Here is a 20,046-nt window from a genome sequence, read left to right on the forward strand (position 1 = left end):
AGACTCAAAACGTTAACTCTGTCTTTCTCTTCGCAGATGTCAGACCTGCTAAGTTTTTCCAGCATTTGTCTTTTTCAGATTTCCAGCAGCTGCAGTATTTTGCTTTTATTAATAAAGGGGTAGTCTGCCTGGAGCTGATTGGCTGGACTCTAATAAAGGGACCCTTTTGTCCTTTTGTTTATGACATTTTTGGCAATCTCTCTTTGCCTCCACCTATCACTGGCCCTTTATCCAGCTCCACCTGTCCCACCTCACCTCAGTTCTGATGAAGAGTCATATGGACTGGAAACGTTAATTTTTTTTTTGCAAAAATATACTTTATTCATAAAATATCTTCAATCACATTCCAAACCATTCCAAAAACACCATTACAAGGGTACAATCCGGTTCAACTTTTACAAAATGTATCACCAGGTGCATCAGTACAAACAATATTACAATCATTTACAGCCTTTCATTTTGAGCTGTACAGCCCGAGGGGGTTTAAACAGTTCCCAGCCCCTCGGTGCGCTGTGGCAGAAAGGTCTTAGACAGCGACCCTTCCCCATTGCGCCTTTGCGGCAGCTGCCCCAAGCTTTAGTGCGTCCCTCAGCACGTACTCCTGGACTTTGGATTGTGCCAGTCCGCAACACTCGGTCGGGGACAACTATTTGTGCTGGAAGACCAACAAGTTTCGGGCAGACCAAAGCGCGTCTTTCACCGAGTTGATGGTCCTCCAGCTGCAGTTGATGTTTGTCTCGGTGTGTGTCCCTGGGAACAGCCCGTAGAGCACAGAGTCCTGTGTCACAGAACTGCTCGGGATGAACCTCGACAGCAACCACTGCATCTCTCTCCAGACCTTCTTCGCAAAGGCACAATCCACAAGGAGGTGAACAACGGTCTCTTCCCCACCACAGCCACTTCGAGGGCAACATGCGGAGGGGGTGAGACTCCTGGCGTGTAGGAAGGATCTGACGGGGAGGGCCTTTCTCACCACCAGCCAAGCTATGTCTTGGTGCTTGTTGGAAAGTTCTGGCGATGAGGCATTCTGCCAAATGGCTTTGACAGTCTGCTCGGGGAACCATCCCACAGGATCCACCCTCTCCTTTTCCCTCAGGGCCTCTAAGACGTTACGTGCTGACCACTGCCTGATGGACTTGTGGTCAATTCTGTCTTCCTCTGCAAAGATGCTATCGGACCTGCTGAGTTTTTCCAGTTTTTGTTTCTAATAAAAGGGCATATAATAAAGGGGCTGTCTTCCTGGAGCTGATTGGCTGAACTCTAATGCAGGGGTCGTCTGCCTGGAGCTGATTGGTTGGGCACTGTAATTAATAGTATTCTTCCTGGAGCTGATTGGCTCGACCCTAATTAAGGGGAAGTCTTCCTGGAGCTAATTGGCTGGGTTCAAAATAAATGGGCAGTTTCCTGAAACTGATTGGCTGGACTCGCTAATGAAGGGACAGATTACCTGGAGCTCATTGGCCGGGTTCTGTAACGAAGTTGATGCCGGCCTAGAGCTGATTGGTTGATCTCTGTGACGGAAGTGACAATTAGAGCGGAAGTGACCTAGTTTTAGTATTCGGTGCTATGGCGTCCCGGAATTGTGGGTGTTCGCTGGGTAAGGAATGGCCGAGTGCGGCCCGGGGCTGGCAATATGTTGTGCGGTGGTATCGGCCTCCGGGAGACTTTGGAGCGGGAGGTGAAGCTGGTGGGTGGGGGTGAGCCAGAGTTTCAGTGAACATTGACCGGTCAGGAGGCTGCGGACAGACTCTGAGCTCTGGGTCTCTGCAAGAAATGGCCTGGGTCAAAGTCCCCGTTCGACCAGTTAGAACCACCGTGGGTTTGGTGGAAGGAGCCCTCGCAAGTTAGATGCAGTATGGCCGGGAATAGTCAGTTGGCAATTGTCACCTGGCCCAAAGAATAAAATTCATGAAGCTGGAAAAAAACCAAAAAATGCTGGAAATATTCCCCAGGTTTGGCAGCATCTGTGGAGAGAGAGAAGCAGTTGACATTTCGTGTCCGTAACCTCTCAAATGTTAAAACGTACTTTCTCTTTCCACAGATATTGCCAAACGTGTTGAGTGTTTGCAGCATTTTCTGTTTGATTTTCAGCATATGTTTTCTTTTGCTTTTTGTATTGCTGAAGGTGAAATGGCACAGGTCATAAACCTGCCTATCACATAATATAAAGAAGCTATGTGAATTTTCATGGGCCCCTGTCTCTTTAGGTTCAAGTAGTAAATATATGAACATATGAATTAGGAGGAGTAGGAGACTTGTCCCTTTGAGCCTGCTCTGCCATTCAATAAGATCATGGCTGATCTGATGGTAACCTCAACTCCATATTGCTGCTTGCCCCTGATAACCTTTCACCCCCTTGCTTATCAAGAATCTATCTACCTCTGCCTTCAAAATATGCAAAGACTCTGCTTCTGCCTTTTGAGGAAGAGGTCGAAAGGCTTACGACCCTCTGAGAGAAAAAAAATTCTCCTCATTTATGTCTTAAATGGTGTGAGTAGAAATTAATTTGCTTCATTTGCAAATGTTGCGTTTCATCAATATTTATTTCTTAATCAACATTATTTAAAACATCTGCTCATTATGACTTTATTTGTGGTTGTATATTGGCTGCTGTATTTCCTACGTTATAATAGCGACTACGCTTCAAGAGCACTTATTTGGCTGAGTTCATGAACTGTGCTGTACAAATGCAGGTTTTTCTATCTTTTAAACAATTGAGCATAATGATGCATGTAGTGGGATAACCCAAGTGATGTTCCACTTGTAATCAAAGAAATTAAATATTTTACACACTTGATGGAATCTCAGCTTTGAAGCCAAATAATGGTAAAATAACAGATATTTCATAGTTACCAGTGAGGTAATTCATTAAAAACTGATGCAGAGGTTGAGCATCATGTGAAAATCCTTTGAATACTGCATATATCCAAATAGAATTTAATTACACATATAAGTTGCTTTCCTTCCAAAGATTTTAACTGTACATGCATGATCTATGAGAAGATGCAGTTGTTACAACTGTGAGGTTTATAAGATTGTTTTAGGACTGTGTCTTATAGGTAAAATGAAGGAGGTCGTGTGAGCTATCCTGAAGTTTGCCTGACAGTAAGCCTTGGTAATTGTTGGATATTAAAGGGGCCCGGGTTGCTTTACTGGGAAGATGGTGTAAGGTGTTTGCACTAGGGGAGAATGGCAGCTCCCTGTATGTTAACAGTAGATAGACTGAGCGCCTTCAAATTCTCAGAAAAGTGTTGCGAATGTCAGATTATAAACAGTTTTATTTTAAACTGACCTTTTAGTTCCAAGATAAGAGATTTGGAGTCTCAAGGACAGCTAATCAACATTTCTACTTGGATGCACGCTGTATTCAAGGCCAATGTGATTCACGCTGCCATGGAGCTGGGCTTTGAGAAAGGAAGGATCTAAGATATCTCTGAAACCTCACAGAAAGGGTTAGTCTGCCAGTGAAGGACAGTTCTGATATTAAAAGTTCCCAGTCTGAGAAAGGAAAAGAACAGAAGAAAACTCTCAGGAGCTAAGAATCACCTTGAACTGGTTCTGGAAAAGCTGAATGTCTACCTAAATGACAGTGTAATGTATATCGATGGTGTGTTTTTGGTTTTGCTAGAAGAAAAAGGGGAATGTTCTGTTTTGTTATCAAGATAATGTTTAGTCAATAGTGCTTTTGGTCTTTTGTTACAGTAAGCCCTAAAATGTGAAATCTTCTCGCCCTTTCGACTATTAACTGGAAGTTTGGTCTCCACAGAGATCGTAACACAATATGTCTGACTGCACTTTCAAATCAAAATTTGGTTGTTTTGATTTTTCATTACTGCTAAACTGATGTTTCCTAAATTTTGGGTGTTAAGGTCCAAAGTTAAGCAGCATGAGACTTCCACGGAATTCTCTCAGATTTACTCCTATCGGACTAATTTGCCACAAGTATACATTCCCTTAAGAAATAAAACAACAGGAAAAGTGGCCCAACAACAACTAACAAGCTGTTTTAAGATTAAGAGGCTTATAACATTGCCAAAAAAAAGAAGCCTGAGGATTTTAGAATTCAACAAAGGATGACAAAGAAATTGATAAAGAAAATATAATGAACTCGTAAGGGAGGCACAAACAGATTGTAAAGGTTTTTATAGTTATGTGAAAAGACAGTGATTAACAAATTAAAATTGGGCCCGTTAGAGGCAGAGATATTGGAGATTATAATGGAGAATAAGCAAAAGGCAAAGACATTAACAAATATTTTGTATTTTGTTTACAATAGAAGTCACACATTTTCTGGGAATAGTGGAGAGCTAGGGATCTAGTGAGAATGAGCAACTTAAATTAGTCAAGAAATAATACTGGAGAAATTAATGGGACCAAAAGTTGTCAAATCCCCTGGATCTGATGATTAGCATCATAGAGGTTTTTAGAGAGTTAGCTGCAGAGATAGTGGATGCACTAGTTTTGATCTTCCAGATTTCCCTAGATTCTAGAACAGTCCCCATTGGATTGGAAGATGGCAAATGTAACCTGTTATTCGGAAAAGGAGGGAGAACGAAAATGGGGAACTATAGGCTAGTTAGCTTGGCATCAGTATTTGGGAGAATTCTAGAATCTATTATTAGGAACATGACGACAGGGCACTTAGAATATCATTGTAATTAGGCAGAGTCGACGGATTTGTGAAAGGGAAATTATGTTTGACATTATTATTGTGTTTGTAACTAGTGGTTGTAATCTAATTGTATTTTCAAAAAGTATCCGATATGATGCCACACAAAAGATTCGTGCACAAAATTAGGGCCCCAAGTTGGGGTATTAGCATGAATTGAGAATCGGTTAGAGGACAGAGAATAGGAACAAACGAGTCATTTTCAGGTTGGCAGGCTGCAGTTAGTGGGATACTGCAAGGATCAATATTGGGGCCTTGGTTGTTTATAATCTGTATCAATTATTTAGATGAAGGGACTGAGTGCATTGTATCTAAGTTTGCTGACTACACAAATTAGGTGGGAAAGTAAGCTGTGAGGACAGATGCTATAAAGGAATATAAGCAGGTTAAGTGAGCGGGCAAGAACATGGCAGATGTAGTATAATGAGGGAAAATGTGGTTTTTAAATGGTGGAAGAATTTGTGCTGCAACACTGGGAGAAGCACTTCCTGCACATGCTCAGTTGCGGTCTGTGTCATTTGGCAGCATTAAAATAAACAAGTTGGCTTGACACAGACTAACAAAGTGCAAGCTATCCATTTTTAGGTCAGTGCAGTCCTTAACCAATTGCAAGTTCTTGTATCGAGTCCACCTTTCATTTAGTAACTGTAAAACATGCTTCTGACGATTATATATCTTCATCATTTACTGAATCAGGAAATTTCAGTAAATGAGATTCTCAACTTCCAATATGGAGAATTGATTGTAATATTTAGTTTAAGGACACTTTTGGTTAAAAAAAATCAATAGAAAATTTTGACTAAAATGTTCAAGAAAAAAATAATTACTCAGTGTGAGACTCAAAATGATCCCTGGGATGAAGAGCCCCTTTATGTATCAGCTGAGCTACCTGGGCTGCATCGAAGCTCCCTGCACAAAGCCTTAACACAATGGATCTTGCCTAAGAAGGGCTTTAACCTCCATTTCAATGTCTTAAGTTGATCAGTGGGAGATACGGCAAGATTAAAATCAATGATATGCAGACTAGATGTGTAAATTAAGCCTGTTGTAGCATCGCTCTGAATTTTTAAAACAAGATCCAAACTCCTACCGCTGACCAGAAAGGTGTCAGGAGCAGTTGCACATGCACTGGCGGCTAAAGAGTGGGCTGAGTGCACGTGTGCAAATATTCCTGACGCCTTTCCAGTCAGTGGCAGGAGTTACGGTGTTTGTGCAGTGTTGGTATTGAGAAGACCAGGGTGTCCACATACATGAATCACAGAACATTAACATGCAGGTACAGCAAGCAATTGGGAAGAAAAATGGTATGTTAGTCTTTGTAACAAAGAAATAGGAATATAAAAATAAAGAAGTCTTGCCAACTGTGATTAAATGTATTCCTGGAGGTTTCATCATGTGACTTGCCTCCACGCTCCAGCCATTAGTTGACCAATACATGCATCCTTGTGACGCACTGCCTTCCTACGCCAATTGGAAAGCAAAAGACTCATTACCGAATTGGATGCTGCTTAACTGCCAAACAGTCGCCTTTTCCCTATTTTCAATATTTTTGTATCTGGTAAAGAGAAATATTCAAAGAAAATTTTTTTTAAAACTTTTATTTTGATGTTCCTATGATTTTTCTTCAACGTTGCACACAGCAGTGCCCTGGAAATTCCAGCAATCCTGGAGGGTTGGCAATCTTATTTGGTGAGATTGCACCTGGAATAGTATGTCTAATTCTGGCCCCCTTATCTAAGGAAGCTTATACTTGCTTTAGGAGTGCACTGAAGGTTCACTAGACTGTTCCTGGAATGAGGGAATGTCCTTTTGAAGAGAGATTAAGGCCTGTATTCCCTAGAGTTTAAAGGAATGAGAGTTGACTGAATTGAAACCTATACAATTCTTAAGGGGCTTGACAGGGTAGATGCTGGGAGTCTAGCACATGGGGTCATAGTCTCAGAATAAGGGTCTTTGATTTAGGACTGTGGTGAGGATTTCTTCGCCCAGATATTTATGAATTCTCTACTTCAGAATATTGTACTCGGTTGCTGAGTGTATTCAGGGCAGAGATCAATGGAGTTCTGAGTACTAAGGGATATGGGGAATAATACAGGAAGGTGAGGTTGAAATAGAAGATGAGCCATGATCTTATTGAATGACGGAGCAGGCTTGAAGGGCTGAATGGCCTACTCCTATTTCTTGTGAGTCAGAAGGTGGTAGATTCAAGTCGCAATAAAGATATTGCTGATTGTGGGAGCAAATTGGCTGCCACGTTTTCTATATTACAACAGTGACTACACTTCAAAAGGTGACTTATGGACTTAACTTAATTATTGCTCCAAAAGTAGTTTTGAAGAAGCTGTTTTGCATTATATCATTTCTCCTTTGTAACTGTATCTCTTGGCTAATATGCTACTTTACTGAGTTTTTACAGCTGTTTAGATAAAATGTCAAGTTGAGCAGTTCCCTGAATTTGACAATGCAAAGGTATTAGCTCAGTGTGAGTCTTCAGCTTTTAGCATATTAGGGACAAAATAATACAAATTTAAAAACAAGGGAAAATCTTTCAATTCCAAGCAGAAACCTCATACCTAATCAAAATATTCTATATATCGGGAAGGCTGAAAAAGTATATGATTCAGCGCACTCAATTTGTTTGTTTCAATTTCAAAATCATCTCATCTATTGATTTTTCTTTTTCGAAACCTGTTCTGGTCTGTGTCTGCTGCATTTACTAAAGTAATCTTAATTATGTGGTGTGTTTCCTTTATGTTGAGAAACCAAAGTCAAGGGCGCCCCCCCATAAGCTGAGAAGAGAAAGTGAAGAGATGTAATAATTGGGGAATAGTGCTGAGCTAAAACCAAACTTGGATTTAGGTGGTGAATACACACTGAGCATGGAGGGCAAAGGGAGGATGTATTTCTGAGTTCTGTGGTAACCTGATGATAAAATATTCACTTTCCAGAGGTCTTTTACAAGCTCTTACCAAATTGCTGCAATACCCTGTTTCTGCAAGTTATGGTTCTAAGTACAGAATGGAATCTCCCTCTAGTGTACATCAATAATACTACATCATTTCATTGTGCTTGAGTCCCAAAAAGGGGGAAAAAAGGGCCTTTTAAAAAAAATTTGGCAGGGGGGGAGAAATGTTGGCCAATATTCATCAGAAATTGCCTTGGCAATGTAGGTGTGTCTTATGTCAGGGATACAATGCACCAGGCATAAACTAACTGCGCTATGGATTTAATGTGGTCTCTGAATGCCTAAGCCTTCCTGTCAACAGTTTATTTTCTAACATTGGTAACTTTTACTTTGTTTTTCAATGTATTTTGCTGTGGCATTGTGTGAAATGCATGAAGGAACAGCCACATGCTTGGAGATTCTCCTTCAAAATGGCATTTCAGAGATATTAAGCGGAAAGGAGAGTAATAAAGAAGCAGATTGTGCAGGCATGGTCTGCAACTTATGCCATGACGTTCTTTTAATAAGTTGAATGGAGGAGGGTCAGTCAGAGACAAGGATCTTGTGTAAAGTACATTCTGCTGCACAAGGTCAGTCTGTTGCGTTACAGTCTGTATCAACCGTGTCGAATGAACCTGTGACTTTATTATTAGTTTTAAATTTGATTCCAGGAGCATAAATCTAAGGCAGCTGAAAGATGCAGTGTTCTAGAGCTGAAGGAATGCATGTGAATTGAGTTAATTTGAGAACTGTAGTTGCTCTAGGGCCTGGTCAGCGTAGAGTGAATCTGATGATGTTTCATGTGTAGAATTTTCGATAGTACAAAGGCATTCAACACTGAAAGCAGTTACCAGGATTTGAGTGTACTCCTTTGCTGAACTTTCAGAATCTGTAGTGCTATACAGGCCTTTAAGGAGGCTTTGTATTAAAGGAGGACTATTAGAATTTTGGAGAGGCAAAGAATCTTAGAAAAATGCAGTCACTTTTCTACAATTGCCAAAATGGTGCGGTGATTTTATGACGTCCATGAACTAGCATGACACGTTGGTAATTTGGATGGCCATTGACTTTGGGTAGTTGAACTGGCCTGCCATACCTTGAACCAGGATTCCCATCAGCAGTGCAGACTTGTAACATTATCCCAATTGGGTCAAGGTGCTATTGCTTTCCCTCCTTCCAGTATCTTACAGATCCCAAGCCAGATCTTAGATTTCGGATCAGTTCTGTGGTAACTGGGAGTAAAACTTCCACTTCAAAATCACATGATACAGATGAGAGAGGTCTTTTGACCAATCTTGGCTAATCCATGTAAAATACTTCCAGCATGTCGGTGCACCCATGCATTGTGACTTATTGGCATATTGCTGCACCTTATGTCAGGGATGCCCAGATACGTTTTTCAGGCTTTTGTTGGGTGAATTATTTACTCTTCTAATTTAAGCACTGGCAATTATTTTGATATTGAAAGGTTGGATGTAATTTCTTTCAAAACTTGATAACTTGTCATTGTTTTTAATGTGTTAGTTGTGATGTTTTGTGTGAGGAGAGGAGGGACAACATAGTTTCATGATCTGACTCTCCATTCAGATTTGGGCTGGATATCCAGAGTTCGGGTGAACCAACCTGCTGTTGTGAGACGTGCAGAGCAAATACAGACGAGGAGGAATTTGGCCAAGGAGTGGCAAGTAAGTATTTAATTTGACATTCTTTCCTCGCCAATTTTGTTCGCAAAACTGAAGCCCATGGGATTCGAGGGGCAGTTGCTGTGTGGATATGAAATTGGCTAAGAGACAGAAAGCAGAGAGTAGTGGTGGACAATTTAAGACTGGATGGAAGTTTGTAGTGTTGTTCCCCTCAAGGGTTGGTTGGTTTTCAGACCACTGCACTTTTTGATATACATTATTAACCTGGACTTGGGTATATAGGCTGTAATTGCAAAGTTTGCAGATGACACCAAAACTTGGACATGTAGGAAAGCAGTGAGGAGGATAGCCACAGACATCAGGAGGACATAGACTGGTGAAACGAACAGACACCTGTCAGACGAAAATTAATCAGAAATATGAAGTGATGCTTTTAGATGGAAGATGGGGGGAGACAATATAAACTAAATGATGGAATTTTAAAGGGGGTGAACAGAAACAATTCTGGGCACCACACTCTAGGGAAGATGTTGAGGGTTTGGAGAGGGTGCAGAGGGGATTTAACACAAATGGGGGAATCTTCAGTTGTGTGGAGAGACTGGAGAAACTGGATGTTGTCCTTGGAGTAGTGCATGTGAAGGAAGGATTTAGTAGAGGCACTCAAAATAATGAATGTTTTTGATGGAGTAAAGGGGGAGAAGCAACTTTCACAGGTTGGAGGGTTGGTAACCAGAGGACACAAATTTAAGTTAATTGACAAACCCAGAGGGAAATGTTTTTTTCCTTTGTGATGCTTATCATGATCTTGGATGCATTTCCTGAGAGTGCTGGAATCTGATTTACCAGTAATTCAAAAGGGAATTGAATATGTAATTAAATTAGATATTTTGCAGGACTATGGGAAAGAACAAAGGAGTGGGACTAACTGGAAACTGGATCGCTCTTTCAAAGAGCCAGCATAGGCACAGTGAGCCAAATGGCTGCCTCCTGTGCTGTACAATTTTATTGGTTTTTCTCCAGCTATTTTGGTCTTATTCCCTCCACCTCTTTCCCCACCCCCGCCCCAGTCTCTCTCCAGCCAAGGCATTGACTCCTTCCAAGAGTCTGTTTCCATGGGTGCTATTTTGCTTCTGGTATCACATGCAAGTTACTGTTCTTTAATGTGTGAGCCTTGAAAATTAGTGTTGGCGGATTGTAATGAAGAGGAGAGTCTCAGATGAAAGGGATCCTATTCTGCATGTGAATTAGGAGCAGGAGTAGGCCACTCAGCTGCTCGGCTATTCAATAAGATCATGGCTGATCTGATTGTAACCTCAACTCCACATTCCTGACTACCCCTGATAACCTTTCACCCCCTTGCTTATCAAGAATCTATCTAGCTCTGCTTTAAAAACATTCAAAGACTCTGCTTCCACTGCCTTTCAAGGAAGAGGATTCCAAAGACTCACGACCCTCAGAGAAAAAACTTTCTCCTCATCTCTGTCTTAAATGAGCAACCCCTTATTTTTAAACAGTGACACCGAGTGCTAGATTCTCCCACAAGAGGAAACATCCTCTCCACATTCAACCTGTCAAGACCCCTCAGGACCTTAAAGGGTCCACAAATGCATACTTTCAGCATAAGCCAGTGATCAACAGCAGGAATCTATCACATTTCCCATTTCCCCCCCCTCCTCTCACCCCCATAATTCAGAAGATGAGATGTATTTACTCAAAATAGGCAAAGGATTGAATGTGAATCCTTCCTGGCCTGCATGACTGGATGCACTTGCTATATCGTTGGGATCAGCTGCTTTGAGTCCATTCATCAATTATAACTATGCTATTCCTCAGACGATACCAAATGATTATTGGTCATTGCTACAGAGAGCGCATAAGCCAGACCTCCATTGTGATGTTCTGTACCAGCACGAGAAACATGCACAGCTTAACACTGATGAAATTTCATATACCATATTAAACCTAAGATCTTTCTAGTCTTGTGACTCAGCATCATACTAAAGAGCTGAAATTAGAAGCTCTTTAATAGTGGGTGGCGGACTGCTTTTTTTGTTTTGGTGGGATTAACAAAACTAATGATATCACCTAAGTCATAAAGATCTAGTTTGAACTTGCATCTCCTTGCCATACTGTCCTGGATTTGGTTAAAGTAAATTCAAACCTCCCTTTTCAATATCATCCACTATTGTTTGCTCCTCCGTAACTTCATAACCCCTTTCAAGGTTGCAAAGCTCAAGTTTTTCCAGTCTCTGTTTATAATTTAGCTGTCTGAAACTGGGGGTGAGCCTTGTATTTCTTCACTGATCCATCACTTTAGTGACTTTATAACAGAAACGTGTGCCCTGGGCACCGTACGGTTTGAGCACGGTTTCCTCCGATCTGCACTCTACTGTTTTCACTTTACAATTCGGCATTCTGTTTGCTGGCTGTTGCTGAACGTTTTTTGGACTTGCTGAGAGCTCTTGTCCAGGCTGTATTTGCTTGATAGCCTGCTTTCCTTTGAGCAAGCATGAATGGCAAAGGAGGTCCTGTTTGAGATGCGAGAAGGGTTCATCAGTCAATCCTGCCATGCACCCTTTCTTTCCGAACCTGTGAATTTATTTTCTTTTTTACGCAAACAACCCCTAAACATAATTCGATCCCAGAATTCTGTAGCTTGGAGATAAAAAAGAAAAGCAAAATCCCAAAATATGATAAACTGAAGGGCTCTGAGATGCCTTGGGAATGTGATAAGGTGCTATATAAATGCAGGTTCTTTCTTCAAGTAATAAATAATTGGCATTAAACAGCAAGAGGCCATGATTTATTCTGAGCTGTAAACTGAAGAGCTTTTTCTGGGAATGTGCTCTATTTGTCTTGTGGGGTGTCGCTATAAATTACAACAATCATTTCCGCACAATGCGCACTCTTCCTATAGAAAGTTTTGACTGAATCAGCAAATTGATTTTTTAAAATTCCATTTACGGGATGTGGGCGTCATTGGCTAGGCCAGCATTTATTGCCCATCCCTAAAGAGAAAACCAATAACCCAACATAATGTCAAAGGAAATGGTGGAATTTGGTGGGGTAGGATTGGAATGGTAGCCACTTCAATCAGTGCTGCTGTGAAGAAGAGCTGTGCAGTTGAGAAATGTTTACATTGATTCAACACCCCATAAACATGATGCACAATAATTGTGTGTACCACAGTATTTAATGCAGTGCATTTGTAACAAATCCCATTGAGAGTTTAAGGATTGCTTATAGGTTATGACCAAATATCCACCATCAACAATACTGGTCAGTGAGGAAGTGTTCACTTCTCTGTTTTCTTCAAAAGAAAAGGATCTATCCAATTTATTTCTCGTTAGTGGTGAGTTTTGACTATATCTGGAAACAAATTGCTAATTATCTTGGAAGCCCAAGCATTTTAAACAAAATGAAGCAACCCCAACCATAACGGAAATAAGTTGCAATTGAAGACTATTTTGTAGATTGATGCACCTTTAGAAATTTCAGGCGAATCTCAAATAAACATTGGGCTTGTGCAGAATCTGTATGGCTGAGTAATAATTAGTATGGGGCTCTTCAAAGTCTAGATTCTACTATTTAAAACTTGTGAAATTTTACATGGAAGTGACAAGGAAAATAGGGTTGGAACAGGTAGCTTCGATTGAAAAGCTAGCACTGGACCAGGCATAATGGCTCAAATGGCTGCTTGCAGGCATAATGGATGAAATGGCGTCCTGTGCTGTAGTTTCTATGTCTGTATGGCAATCTGCTACTTAGCCAATTATCCTTTTAGTTTGAAGCATCAGGACTCGAAACGTCAACTTTATTCTTCTCCGCCAATGCTGCCAGACCTGCTGAGTTTTTCCAGGTATTTCTGTTTTTGTTTTGGATTTCCAACATCCGCAGTTTTTTGTTTTTATTCCTATGTTCAAACCCCTCCCTCAGCTGGGAATTGTAATGATGAGTCTGTCTGTAAACAGGCCTGTGCAAATCATTTGTGTGGCTTATTGTGGTTTATGTTAATAAGCTTGTGTGACTGTGGTACACACTAAGTTTCTTTCAATGTCACTTTACTCAGCCCTGTAATCAGTTGGGTCAAAATTGATGTCGGAGAACTAGGCTAGTCAAAAGGCCAAAGTTCAATCCAGTGGACAATTTCTAGAATGCTTTATCACTATCCACACCCTATTTCAAGGACTGGAATGTGTTAGCTCACTGGGTCTGTTTGAAAAAAAATTGTTCTAACTGTAGCTTCCACTGAGATGTTTTTAAATACTCTGTTCACAGCTAATGGCATGAAGTACAGAGTGAGACAAAAAAAAGCATAAAAATGTTCTCTTAATGTCACTCTAACCATATGGATATTTCAGTGATGCTGTACCTGTCTTTGTCAGAGAGAGGGGAAAGGACACTGATCGACAAACCTTTTGCACCAGGATTCAGAGCTGGAGTGCAGCTGTCAGAACTGTTGTATTCCTGCTGTTAAAGCTTTTGGTGACGATTGTGAATGTAGAATCTCTGTCTTATGGCAGAAAATGAATATCGCAGTGCCCTTTCTTCTGACAAATTATGCCAGGCTGATTCTTTGTCATCTCTTCTCTATCCCTATCCCCTCCCATTTACCTTCTGTTGTTTCACAGGCTGCATGGCTGTTGAAGGCTGTCACCTGTATCGACCTCACCACGCTATCTGGCGATGACACACCTTCAAATGTTCAGAGACTTTGCTACAAAGCCAAGCACCCAATCAGAGAAGACCTGCTAAAGAGTCTGAACATGGACAATAAAGGTAGTGGGACTCGAACAATGTTGAACACCTTCTGCAGGCACTGGTTATTTTTAAAGTATTGAGAAGCCTTTTTGGCCTAAACGGTGGATGGAGATGGCTACTTCTGGCTCCCTACACTTCTGGGCTTCTAAGGAAATTGGGCCATGAAGGCTAATTTATGTTTCTAGTCATATGTCACTAGTAGCCATTGCTGTCTCAGATTTGCTGGCCTTTGGGGGCAGGATTTCTTAGAAATTTTCCTGAAATTGGCCTCTGACTTCTGTCACCTTTCCCTAGGAGCCCGCGTTAATCATGATTGAGCATGGTAGAACATGAGATCGCCACTTCTGATAAGCTGAGCATTTATTCTACTCTTTCCATTCCCTGAGTCTAGTATCCACTGTATCCCTTTTCCTTTTATTGTGAAGTGATAGCCATTTGTCACATGTTTATGCCAAATAGTCACTTGACCTTTCATTTTAAGGATCGTGATGTTACTAACGACGAAGTTCTTGCTGAAAAATACTACGGTCTGACAATTGATCATTGTGGTGTTTGCTTCAGACGCAAAGGCCTTTGCTGTAAACTCCTTTTAACACATTCAAAGTATGACAAGATTTAGAATGATGATAAGCCACTGAGGACCTCAAACCTCTTCCTTTTGCAAAATACAAACTACCCTATCTTAGACTCTGATACACCCTGAGGGAAAACTGTACATAATCATTCCCTGATCTCCATATGTTTAGGCCCCAATCTCCAGAATATCATGTATTTTAACCTTTTAAGCATTTTACCCCACCCCCTAAATTGTAGCTCTGTTAGGGAAATATGTGGGAACTGTGTGAAAATGGAGCTCCTATTGCAGTGTAGCTCAAGTTTTTGGTCTTTATGGATTGCATAGAAATTTTAAATCCATGTTCCTGCTATTCTAGAGTGGGCGATACTAATAGATCATGGTGTTTTGATCTTAAGATTTATCCAATTAGTGAGGCAGCAGAGTTTAAAAACAGCCTTTGCAAACTTCTAGTCCTGTGAAACCGCCCTTGCCAAGGAATAAGAAGTACAAGTATAAATGGGGCTGAGATGCTCAGACATTGAAGGTTGGCATGTCAGGATTCATGGTGCGAGGCAGCAGTCTGTTCTATTCCATGTATATCTGTGGCAAAGTGTTTTGATTTTAAAAATATGTAGAATTCATAGGGCACTTCTGTTTTAACAGAAAATAATAAGGTCTTGGCTGTGGTGTATGAGGGTACTGTTGGGTTTAATTTTATAGTATATGTAGTTTACACCTTTATCCTGTTCAAAGTATTAAAGAGTGAATAGTTGATCTCTGCTGTCTTTGTAGGTATCACTACTGGTGCAGTGTGCGTTTATCCATCTCGGGTGTCTGATGCAGTACAAACATTGAAGAATATAGAGTGCAATATCCCTGTTGCTTCAGGTATTGAAGTTTCTTTAAACCTTTTTTGAGATGGTAGTTAAATATGTTGAACTTTTTTTAAAAAAAAATGCATTCAGTAAATATTTAGGCAATAATTCTTATGCAAACTCTGATCTAGATTTTCTGATTGGTATTATTTTATCTATGTCACTGTTAAATTATGACAATTTGAAAATGTAGGCTTGTAGTTTCTGGTCTTAATACTGAATCATGGTGTTTGCTCCGCTTCCTCTCCCACATCCATGTTGCCAAAGCACTTTTCATCCTCCTGTGCAGCTGTTCACCTCTACCCATATCTCTCGCCTCTGCCACTGAAACCCTAATCCAGCCCTTCATTAACTCAGCTGGATTTATTCAGTGGTCTGCTGTCTGGCCTCCTTGCAACAACTCTTCAAGTGTTAATTCATCCAAACATATGGAGCTTATGTCTTCCCCTGCAATAAGCTCCATATACCCATCGATTCTCCCTTATCCTCTTTCTGCTCCTCTAGCTTCATCCACCCAGCATGTTAATCTTGTTTCAAATCAAGAATGGCTTGGTTCCATCCATATCATAGCAATCTCCTGCTGCCATAAATGCCTGAATGCACCCTCTATTCCTCCAACACAGGGCTTTTCCTGTCCTCTGTTCCACAGCCACTAAGCTGTGTTCTTGCTTTCTAGTTTCTGTACCTAGTTCCCAAATATTTGTAGAACCACTTCTTTGATTGTGACTTTGGTTCCATACTGGTTTCTTTATGACCCTATCCTTCCCCCTTGGCTGATTTTCATGGAATCCCTTTTGGCTTTTTATTGCATAATGTTGTGAATTGTCTTCCTGTACACGAGGAGGACTATAGAAATGCAACTTATTTCTTTGTCTCAATTCAGTTTCAATATATATTTTTTTAATATATCAGTGGCAACTGGTTTTCCTGCTGGACAGACACCACTGGCGATACGTTTGCAGGAAATAAAATTGGCAGTTGAAGAAGGTGCTAGAGAAATTGATATTGTAATCAACAGAACCTTGGTGCTGAAAGGCCAGTGGGAAGGTAAGAGCTGTTCAATTGTCTGCAAATGAGAACTATTTAGATTATCTTTTGTTTTGTTTAAAAATAAATTGCAATTTGTACTGCTGTGACTACCTGCCTGCATTCTCTTCTGAACTGAGCACTATCAAAGGAGCTGGTTCTTTTGCTTCCGTTATATAGAATGGTAGTTGTCGTTGAGACAAGCTGTTTTGTTAAACAGATAGAGGGTGATATTTGAGCCTCCACTGTCGGCACAGAGCCTCGCTACTGGTGACAGTGCATCAGAAAAAAGTGTTTGCTACGCTTGTTAAAATATGCTTTCTGTAAGTTCTTCATTTCTGATCCAACTGGGGACGTTGATCAGAGCAAAGGGAAGGTGCTTGCCCGAAAGCAGGAAAGGAAAAATTAAGGATGAATTGTTTTGCATTAGTTTGTGTTTACAGAAAATATAAATGCCCTGTTGGATGCTTCACTGTCTCAATTACTGGGCTAATTGTCATTTCTGCTACAAAGGGTTTCCTGCTGATATCTACCTGCCAATTTGGAAATACCCATCATTGGTTATGGTAGTGTAGTGATTATATTCCTGGATTATTAATGAGTTCAAATTCCACCATAGCAGCTTAAGAATTTGACTCATTTTTTAAAGCTGCGAACAGTGAAAGTAACAATGAAGCTGTGCATTAAAAATCCAACTGATTCATTCCGGGGAAGGAAACCTGCAATCCTTAGTTTGCCTAGTCTATATGTGACTTCAGTCCCACACCAACTTGTTTGACTCTTGACTATCATCTGAAGTACTCTAACAAGCCACTCAGCTGTATCAAATCACTGCAAAAATTAGGATTGTGGGTGCACCTTCACTATAGGAATACATCAGAGGGAGAATGGGAGTAGTATATCAGGGATAACACATTGGACAAAGTGGAAGCAGCCTACAGAGAATAGATATCAGGGATGATATTTTAGGGAAAGTGCCTCTGATATACCAGGGAAAGCACATTGAGAAAAAATGGGAACAGCATAGTCATATTTGTAAATTGTAATTTGCTGTTTAAAGCTCTCAACATATATGGTGTTTCTAGAGCTGTATAAGGAGATTGAACAATGTCATGAAGCCTGTGGAGAAGCCCACATGAAGACCATACTAGGAACAGGAGAATTGGGATCCTTGACAAACGTCTACAAGGCTAGTCTTGTAGCCATGATGGCAGGTAATTTTAAATTCTGTTTGGAGTCTTACAAAAGTTTACATAAAGATCAGTTGGTAGCACTCTTGCCTTTGAGTGTGAAGGTGGTGAGTTCAAGCTCACTATTCAAGGTTGGTACTCCAGTACAGTACAGACGGAGGGCTACATTAGGGGAGATGTCAACTATTGGGTGAAAGTTCAGCTAGGTCCAGTCTGGCTTTTCTGGTGGTTAAGTAGGGCATGAAAGATCCTGTGGGTTCAATCAGAAATGAGCAAAACACTGACCCAGATCTTTCAGTCTCCGGATGGTCGGAGACAGGATGTACCCTGAAAGATGTGCTTTGGGACCCCTTGGATGTCCCAATGCAGGGACTCTGTGGGAATTGCCTGGGACATTTGAAATTCCAATGGGCAATTCCCTTACTCTCTGGCATCTTCTGAAAAAGTGTCCAACTCTGAGTTAGAGTTGGACACTTTGGACGGTTCCAACTTACTTATCTAGTTATCCAGAAAATGTCAGACAGAAAAAAACCTAGTTAATACCTGAGTAACTATACAACTGACCCCACTCGCGCAACCCCCAACCCCCAGGCAAGCTGACTAGCCCTCACCACCCAACAATCCCTCCCTGACCTGGCCTGACTAGCCCCCACCATCCGACCTGACCCGACTACCCTGACCTACCTGCCACCTTACCTACTTACCTTACCCACCCTATCCGCTTACACTACCTCCTCACACACTTGCCTTCCTTCCATAGCTTTTCAAAGAAGCTCTGGGACGTTTAAACTCTTTACTTACCGGAATACAGCAACTAGTGCCGTAAAAAGGGGACGTGGCTTCACAGATTCTCTCTGCTGCTCCCTCTGAGGTTTGCTGCACCAAGTCAGTTCTGCAGGATCCTCCATCAGAAGATCACTCAGAAAAATCAGGGGAAGGTAAATGTGCCTTTTTTTTGTTTGACCTGGGTCAGTAATAGAATTTCAGATCCTGATCGGAAGATCTGGGCCACGGTCTCATTATGTCGACCAACATCTCGTCTTCAACTAACAGTGCCAGAATCAAATTATTGTGTTTGTGTGATCCTGCCATTCGCTAATTGGCTATACTGGGCATGACTGTTTGTGTAGCACATTGAGAATTTTCCGACTGTGTGCATATGCAGCACTTTATTTCAAGTGTTTTCATTTCATTGAGCAAAATTTCTCCAAACAACAGTCTTCATAAAAAGATGAAGTGTATTGTTTTGTTGGTGCACTGCCGTGCTTCAGCAAATCGTATGATTGTGATGGTGTGAGGAGAACGAGCTCCTCGTCTTATCTGAACTTTTCAGTGGAACAAAGAGCTTTTCCACAAGAAGTGAGAGAAAATTATCAGGCTGGTCTCATCTCTTAGCAGCTTGCTAACTTTGCATTGCCAGAGGCTCAGGAGGATTTCTCATGCCTCTGACATTTTGCACAGAGGAAGGTGTGATTTAAATTTTAAAAAAGGATGATGGAGAACGCACAGAAATTTACGAGTTGCTTTGTCTAATGTTAGCATTAAAATGATTGCCTGACCACGCAGCGTGGTGAAGTTTCAATATGTTTTGTTACGTAGCCATTCAGCCCATTGTGCCTGTGCTGGCTCTTTGAAGGAGCCATCCAATTTTCCCCATAGCCCTGCAATTTTTTCCTTTTCAACTGTATATCCCATTCCCTTGTGAAGTTATCACTGAATCTACTTCCAGTGTCATTTTAGGCTGTGCATAGCAGATCGTAACAACGCATTGCGGGAAATGCATTCCCCTCATTTCTTTTTCGAGTTAACTTAAATCTCTGCCTTGTACCTACTGACAAATAGTTTCTCCTTATTTACTCTATCAAAACCATTCATAATTTTTAACACCTCTACTGAATCTCAGCAACACAGGTTTATACAACCTCCTCATACTGTGAGCTTTTTGACCTTAGTGGTGGGAAATGCCCAAAATAGGGACTGGTGATACCAGAAAAGGAAGGCAATAAACCTGAGGGACGGTAACCCAATGTTGCACCTATGGACCTCCAGGCATGGCTTTGAGAACAGTTATCAAGCCTGCTAGTACTGCTCAGAAGGTCCATGGAATGGTGAGACTTCATGAAAGAAAGAGATGAGAAATGATTGTTTAAAAAAAAAATGTGTACACTTCAGGTACAGCTCAATGTAGAATCATAGAAATGTAGAGCATGGGAGGAGGCCATTTTGCCCATCATGACTGTGCCAGCACTCTGAATGAAGTATTGCCTTAGTCTCAATCCATGCCTCTTCTGCATATCATTTTCTTTTCTTCTTCGTATTTATCCACTTCCCTTTTAAAAAGCTTTTAGGCATTCTACTTCCACCATTTCTTTTAGGAGAAAA

General features: G+C 41.0%; 1 protein-coding gene across 1 annotated transcript in view; it reads left to right on the plus strand.

Annotated features, from left to right (window-relative positions):
• The first annotated feature begins 1,496 nt into the window (after positions 1-1,496).
• Positions 1,497-20,046, plus strand: part of dera (deoxyribose-phosphate aldolase (putative)) — a 32,709-nt gene continuing 14,159 nt past the window's right edge. Inside the window, exons 1-6 of the mRNA XM_078553572.1 lie at positions 1,497-1,597; positions 9,201-9,298; positions 13,888-14,035; positions 15,366-15,461; positions 16,361-16,495; positions 17,560-17,688. Of these exons, the coding sequence (XP_078409698.1) occupies positions 1,567-1,597; positions 9,201-9,298; positions 13,888-14,035; positions 15,366-15,461; positions 16,361-16,495; positions 17,560-17,688 (637 nt within the window). The 5' untranslated portion in view covers positions 1,497-1,566. The remainder of the gene's footprint in view (positions 1,598-9,200; positions 9,299-13,887; positions 14,036-15,365; positions 15,462-16,360; positions 16,496-17,559; positions 17,689-20,046) is intronic.

Source organism: Cetorhinus maximus, chromosome 12 (genome assembly GCF_964194155.1).
Source record: "Cetorhinus maximus chromosome 12, sCetMax3.hap1.1, whole genome shotgun sequence".
Classification (NCBI taxonomy): domain Eukaryota; kingdom Metazoa; phylum Chordata; class Chondrichthyes; order Lamniformes; family Cetorhinidae; genus Cetorhinus; species Cetorhinus maximus.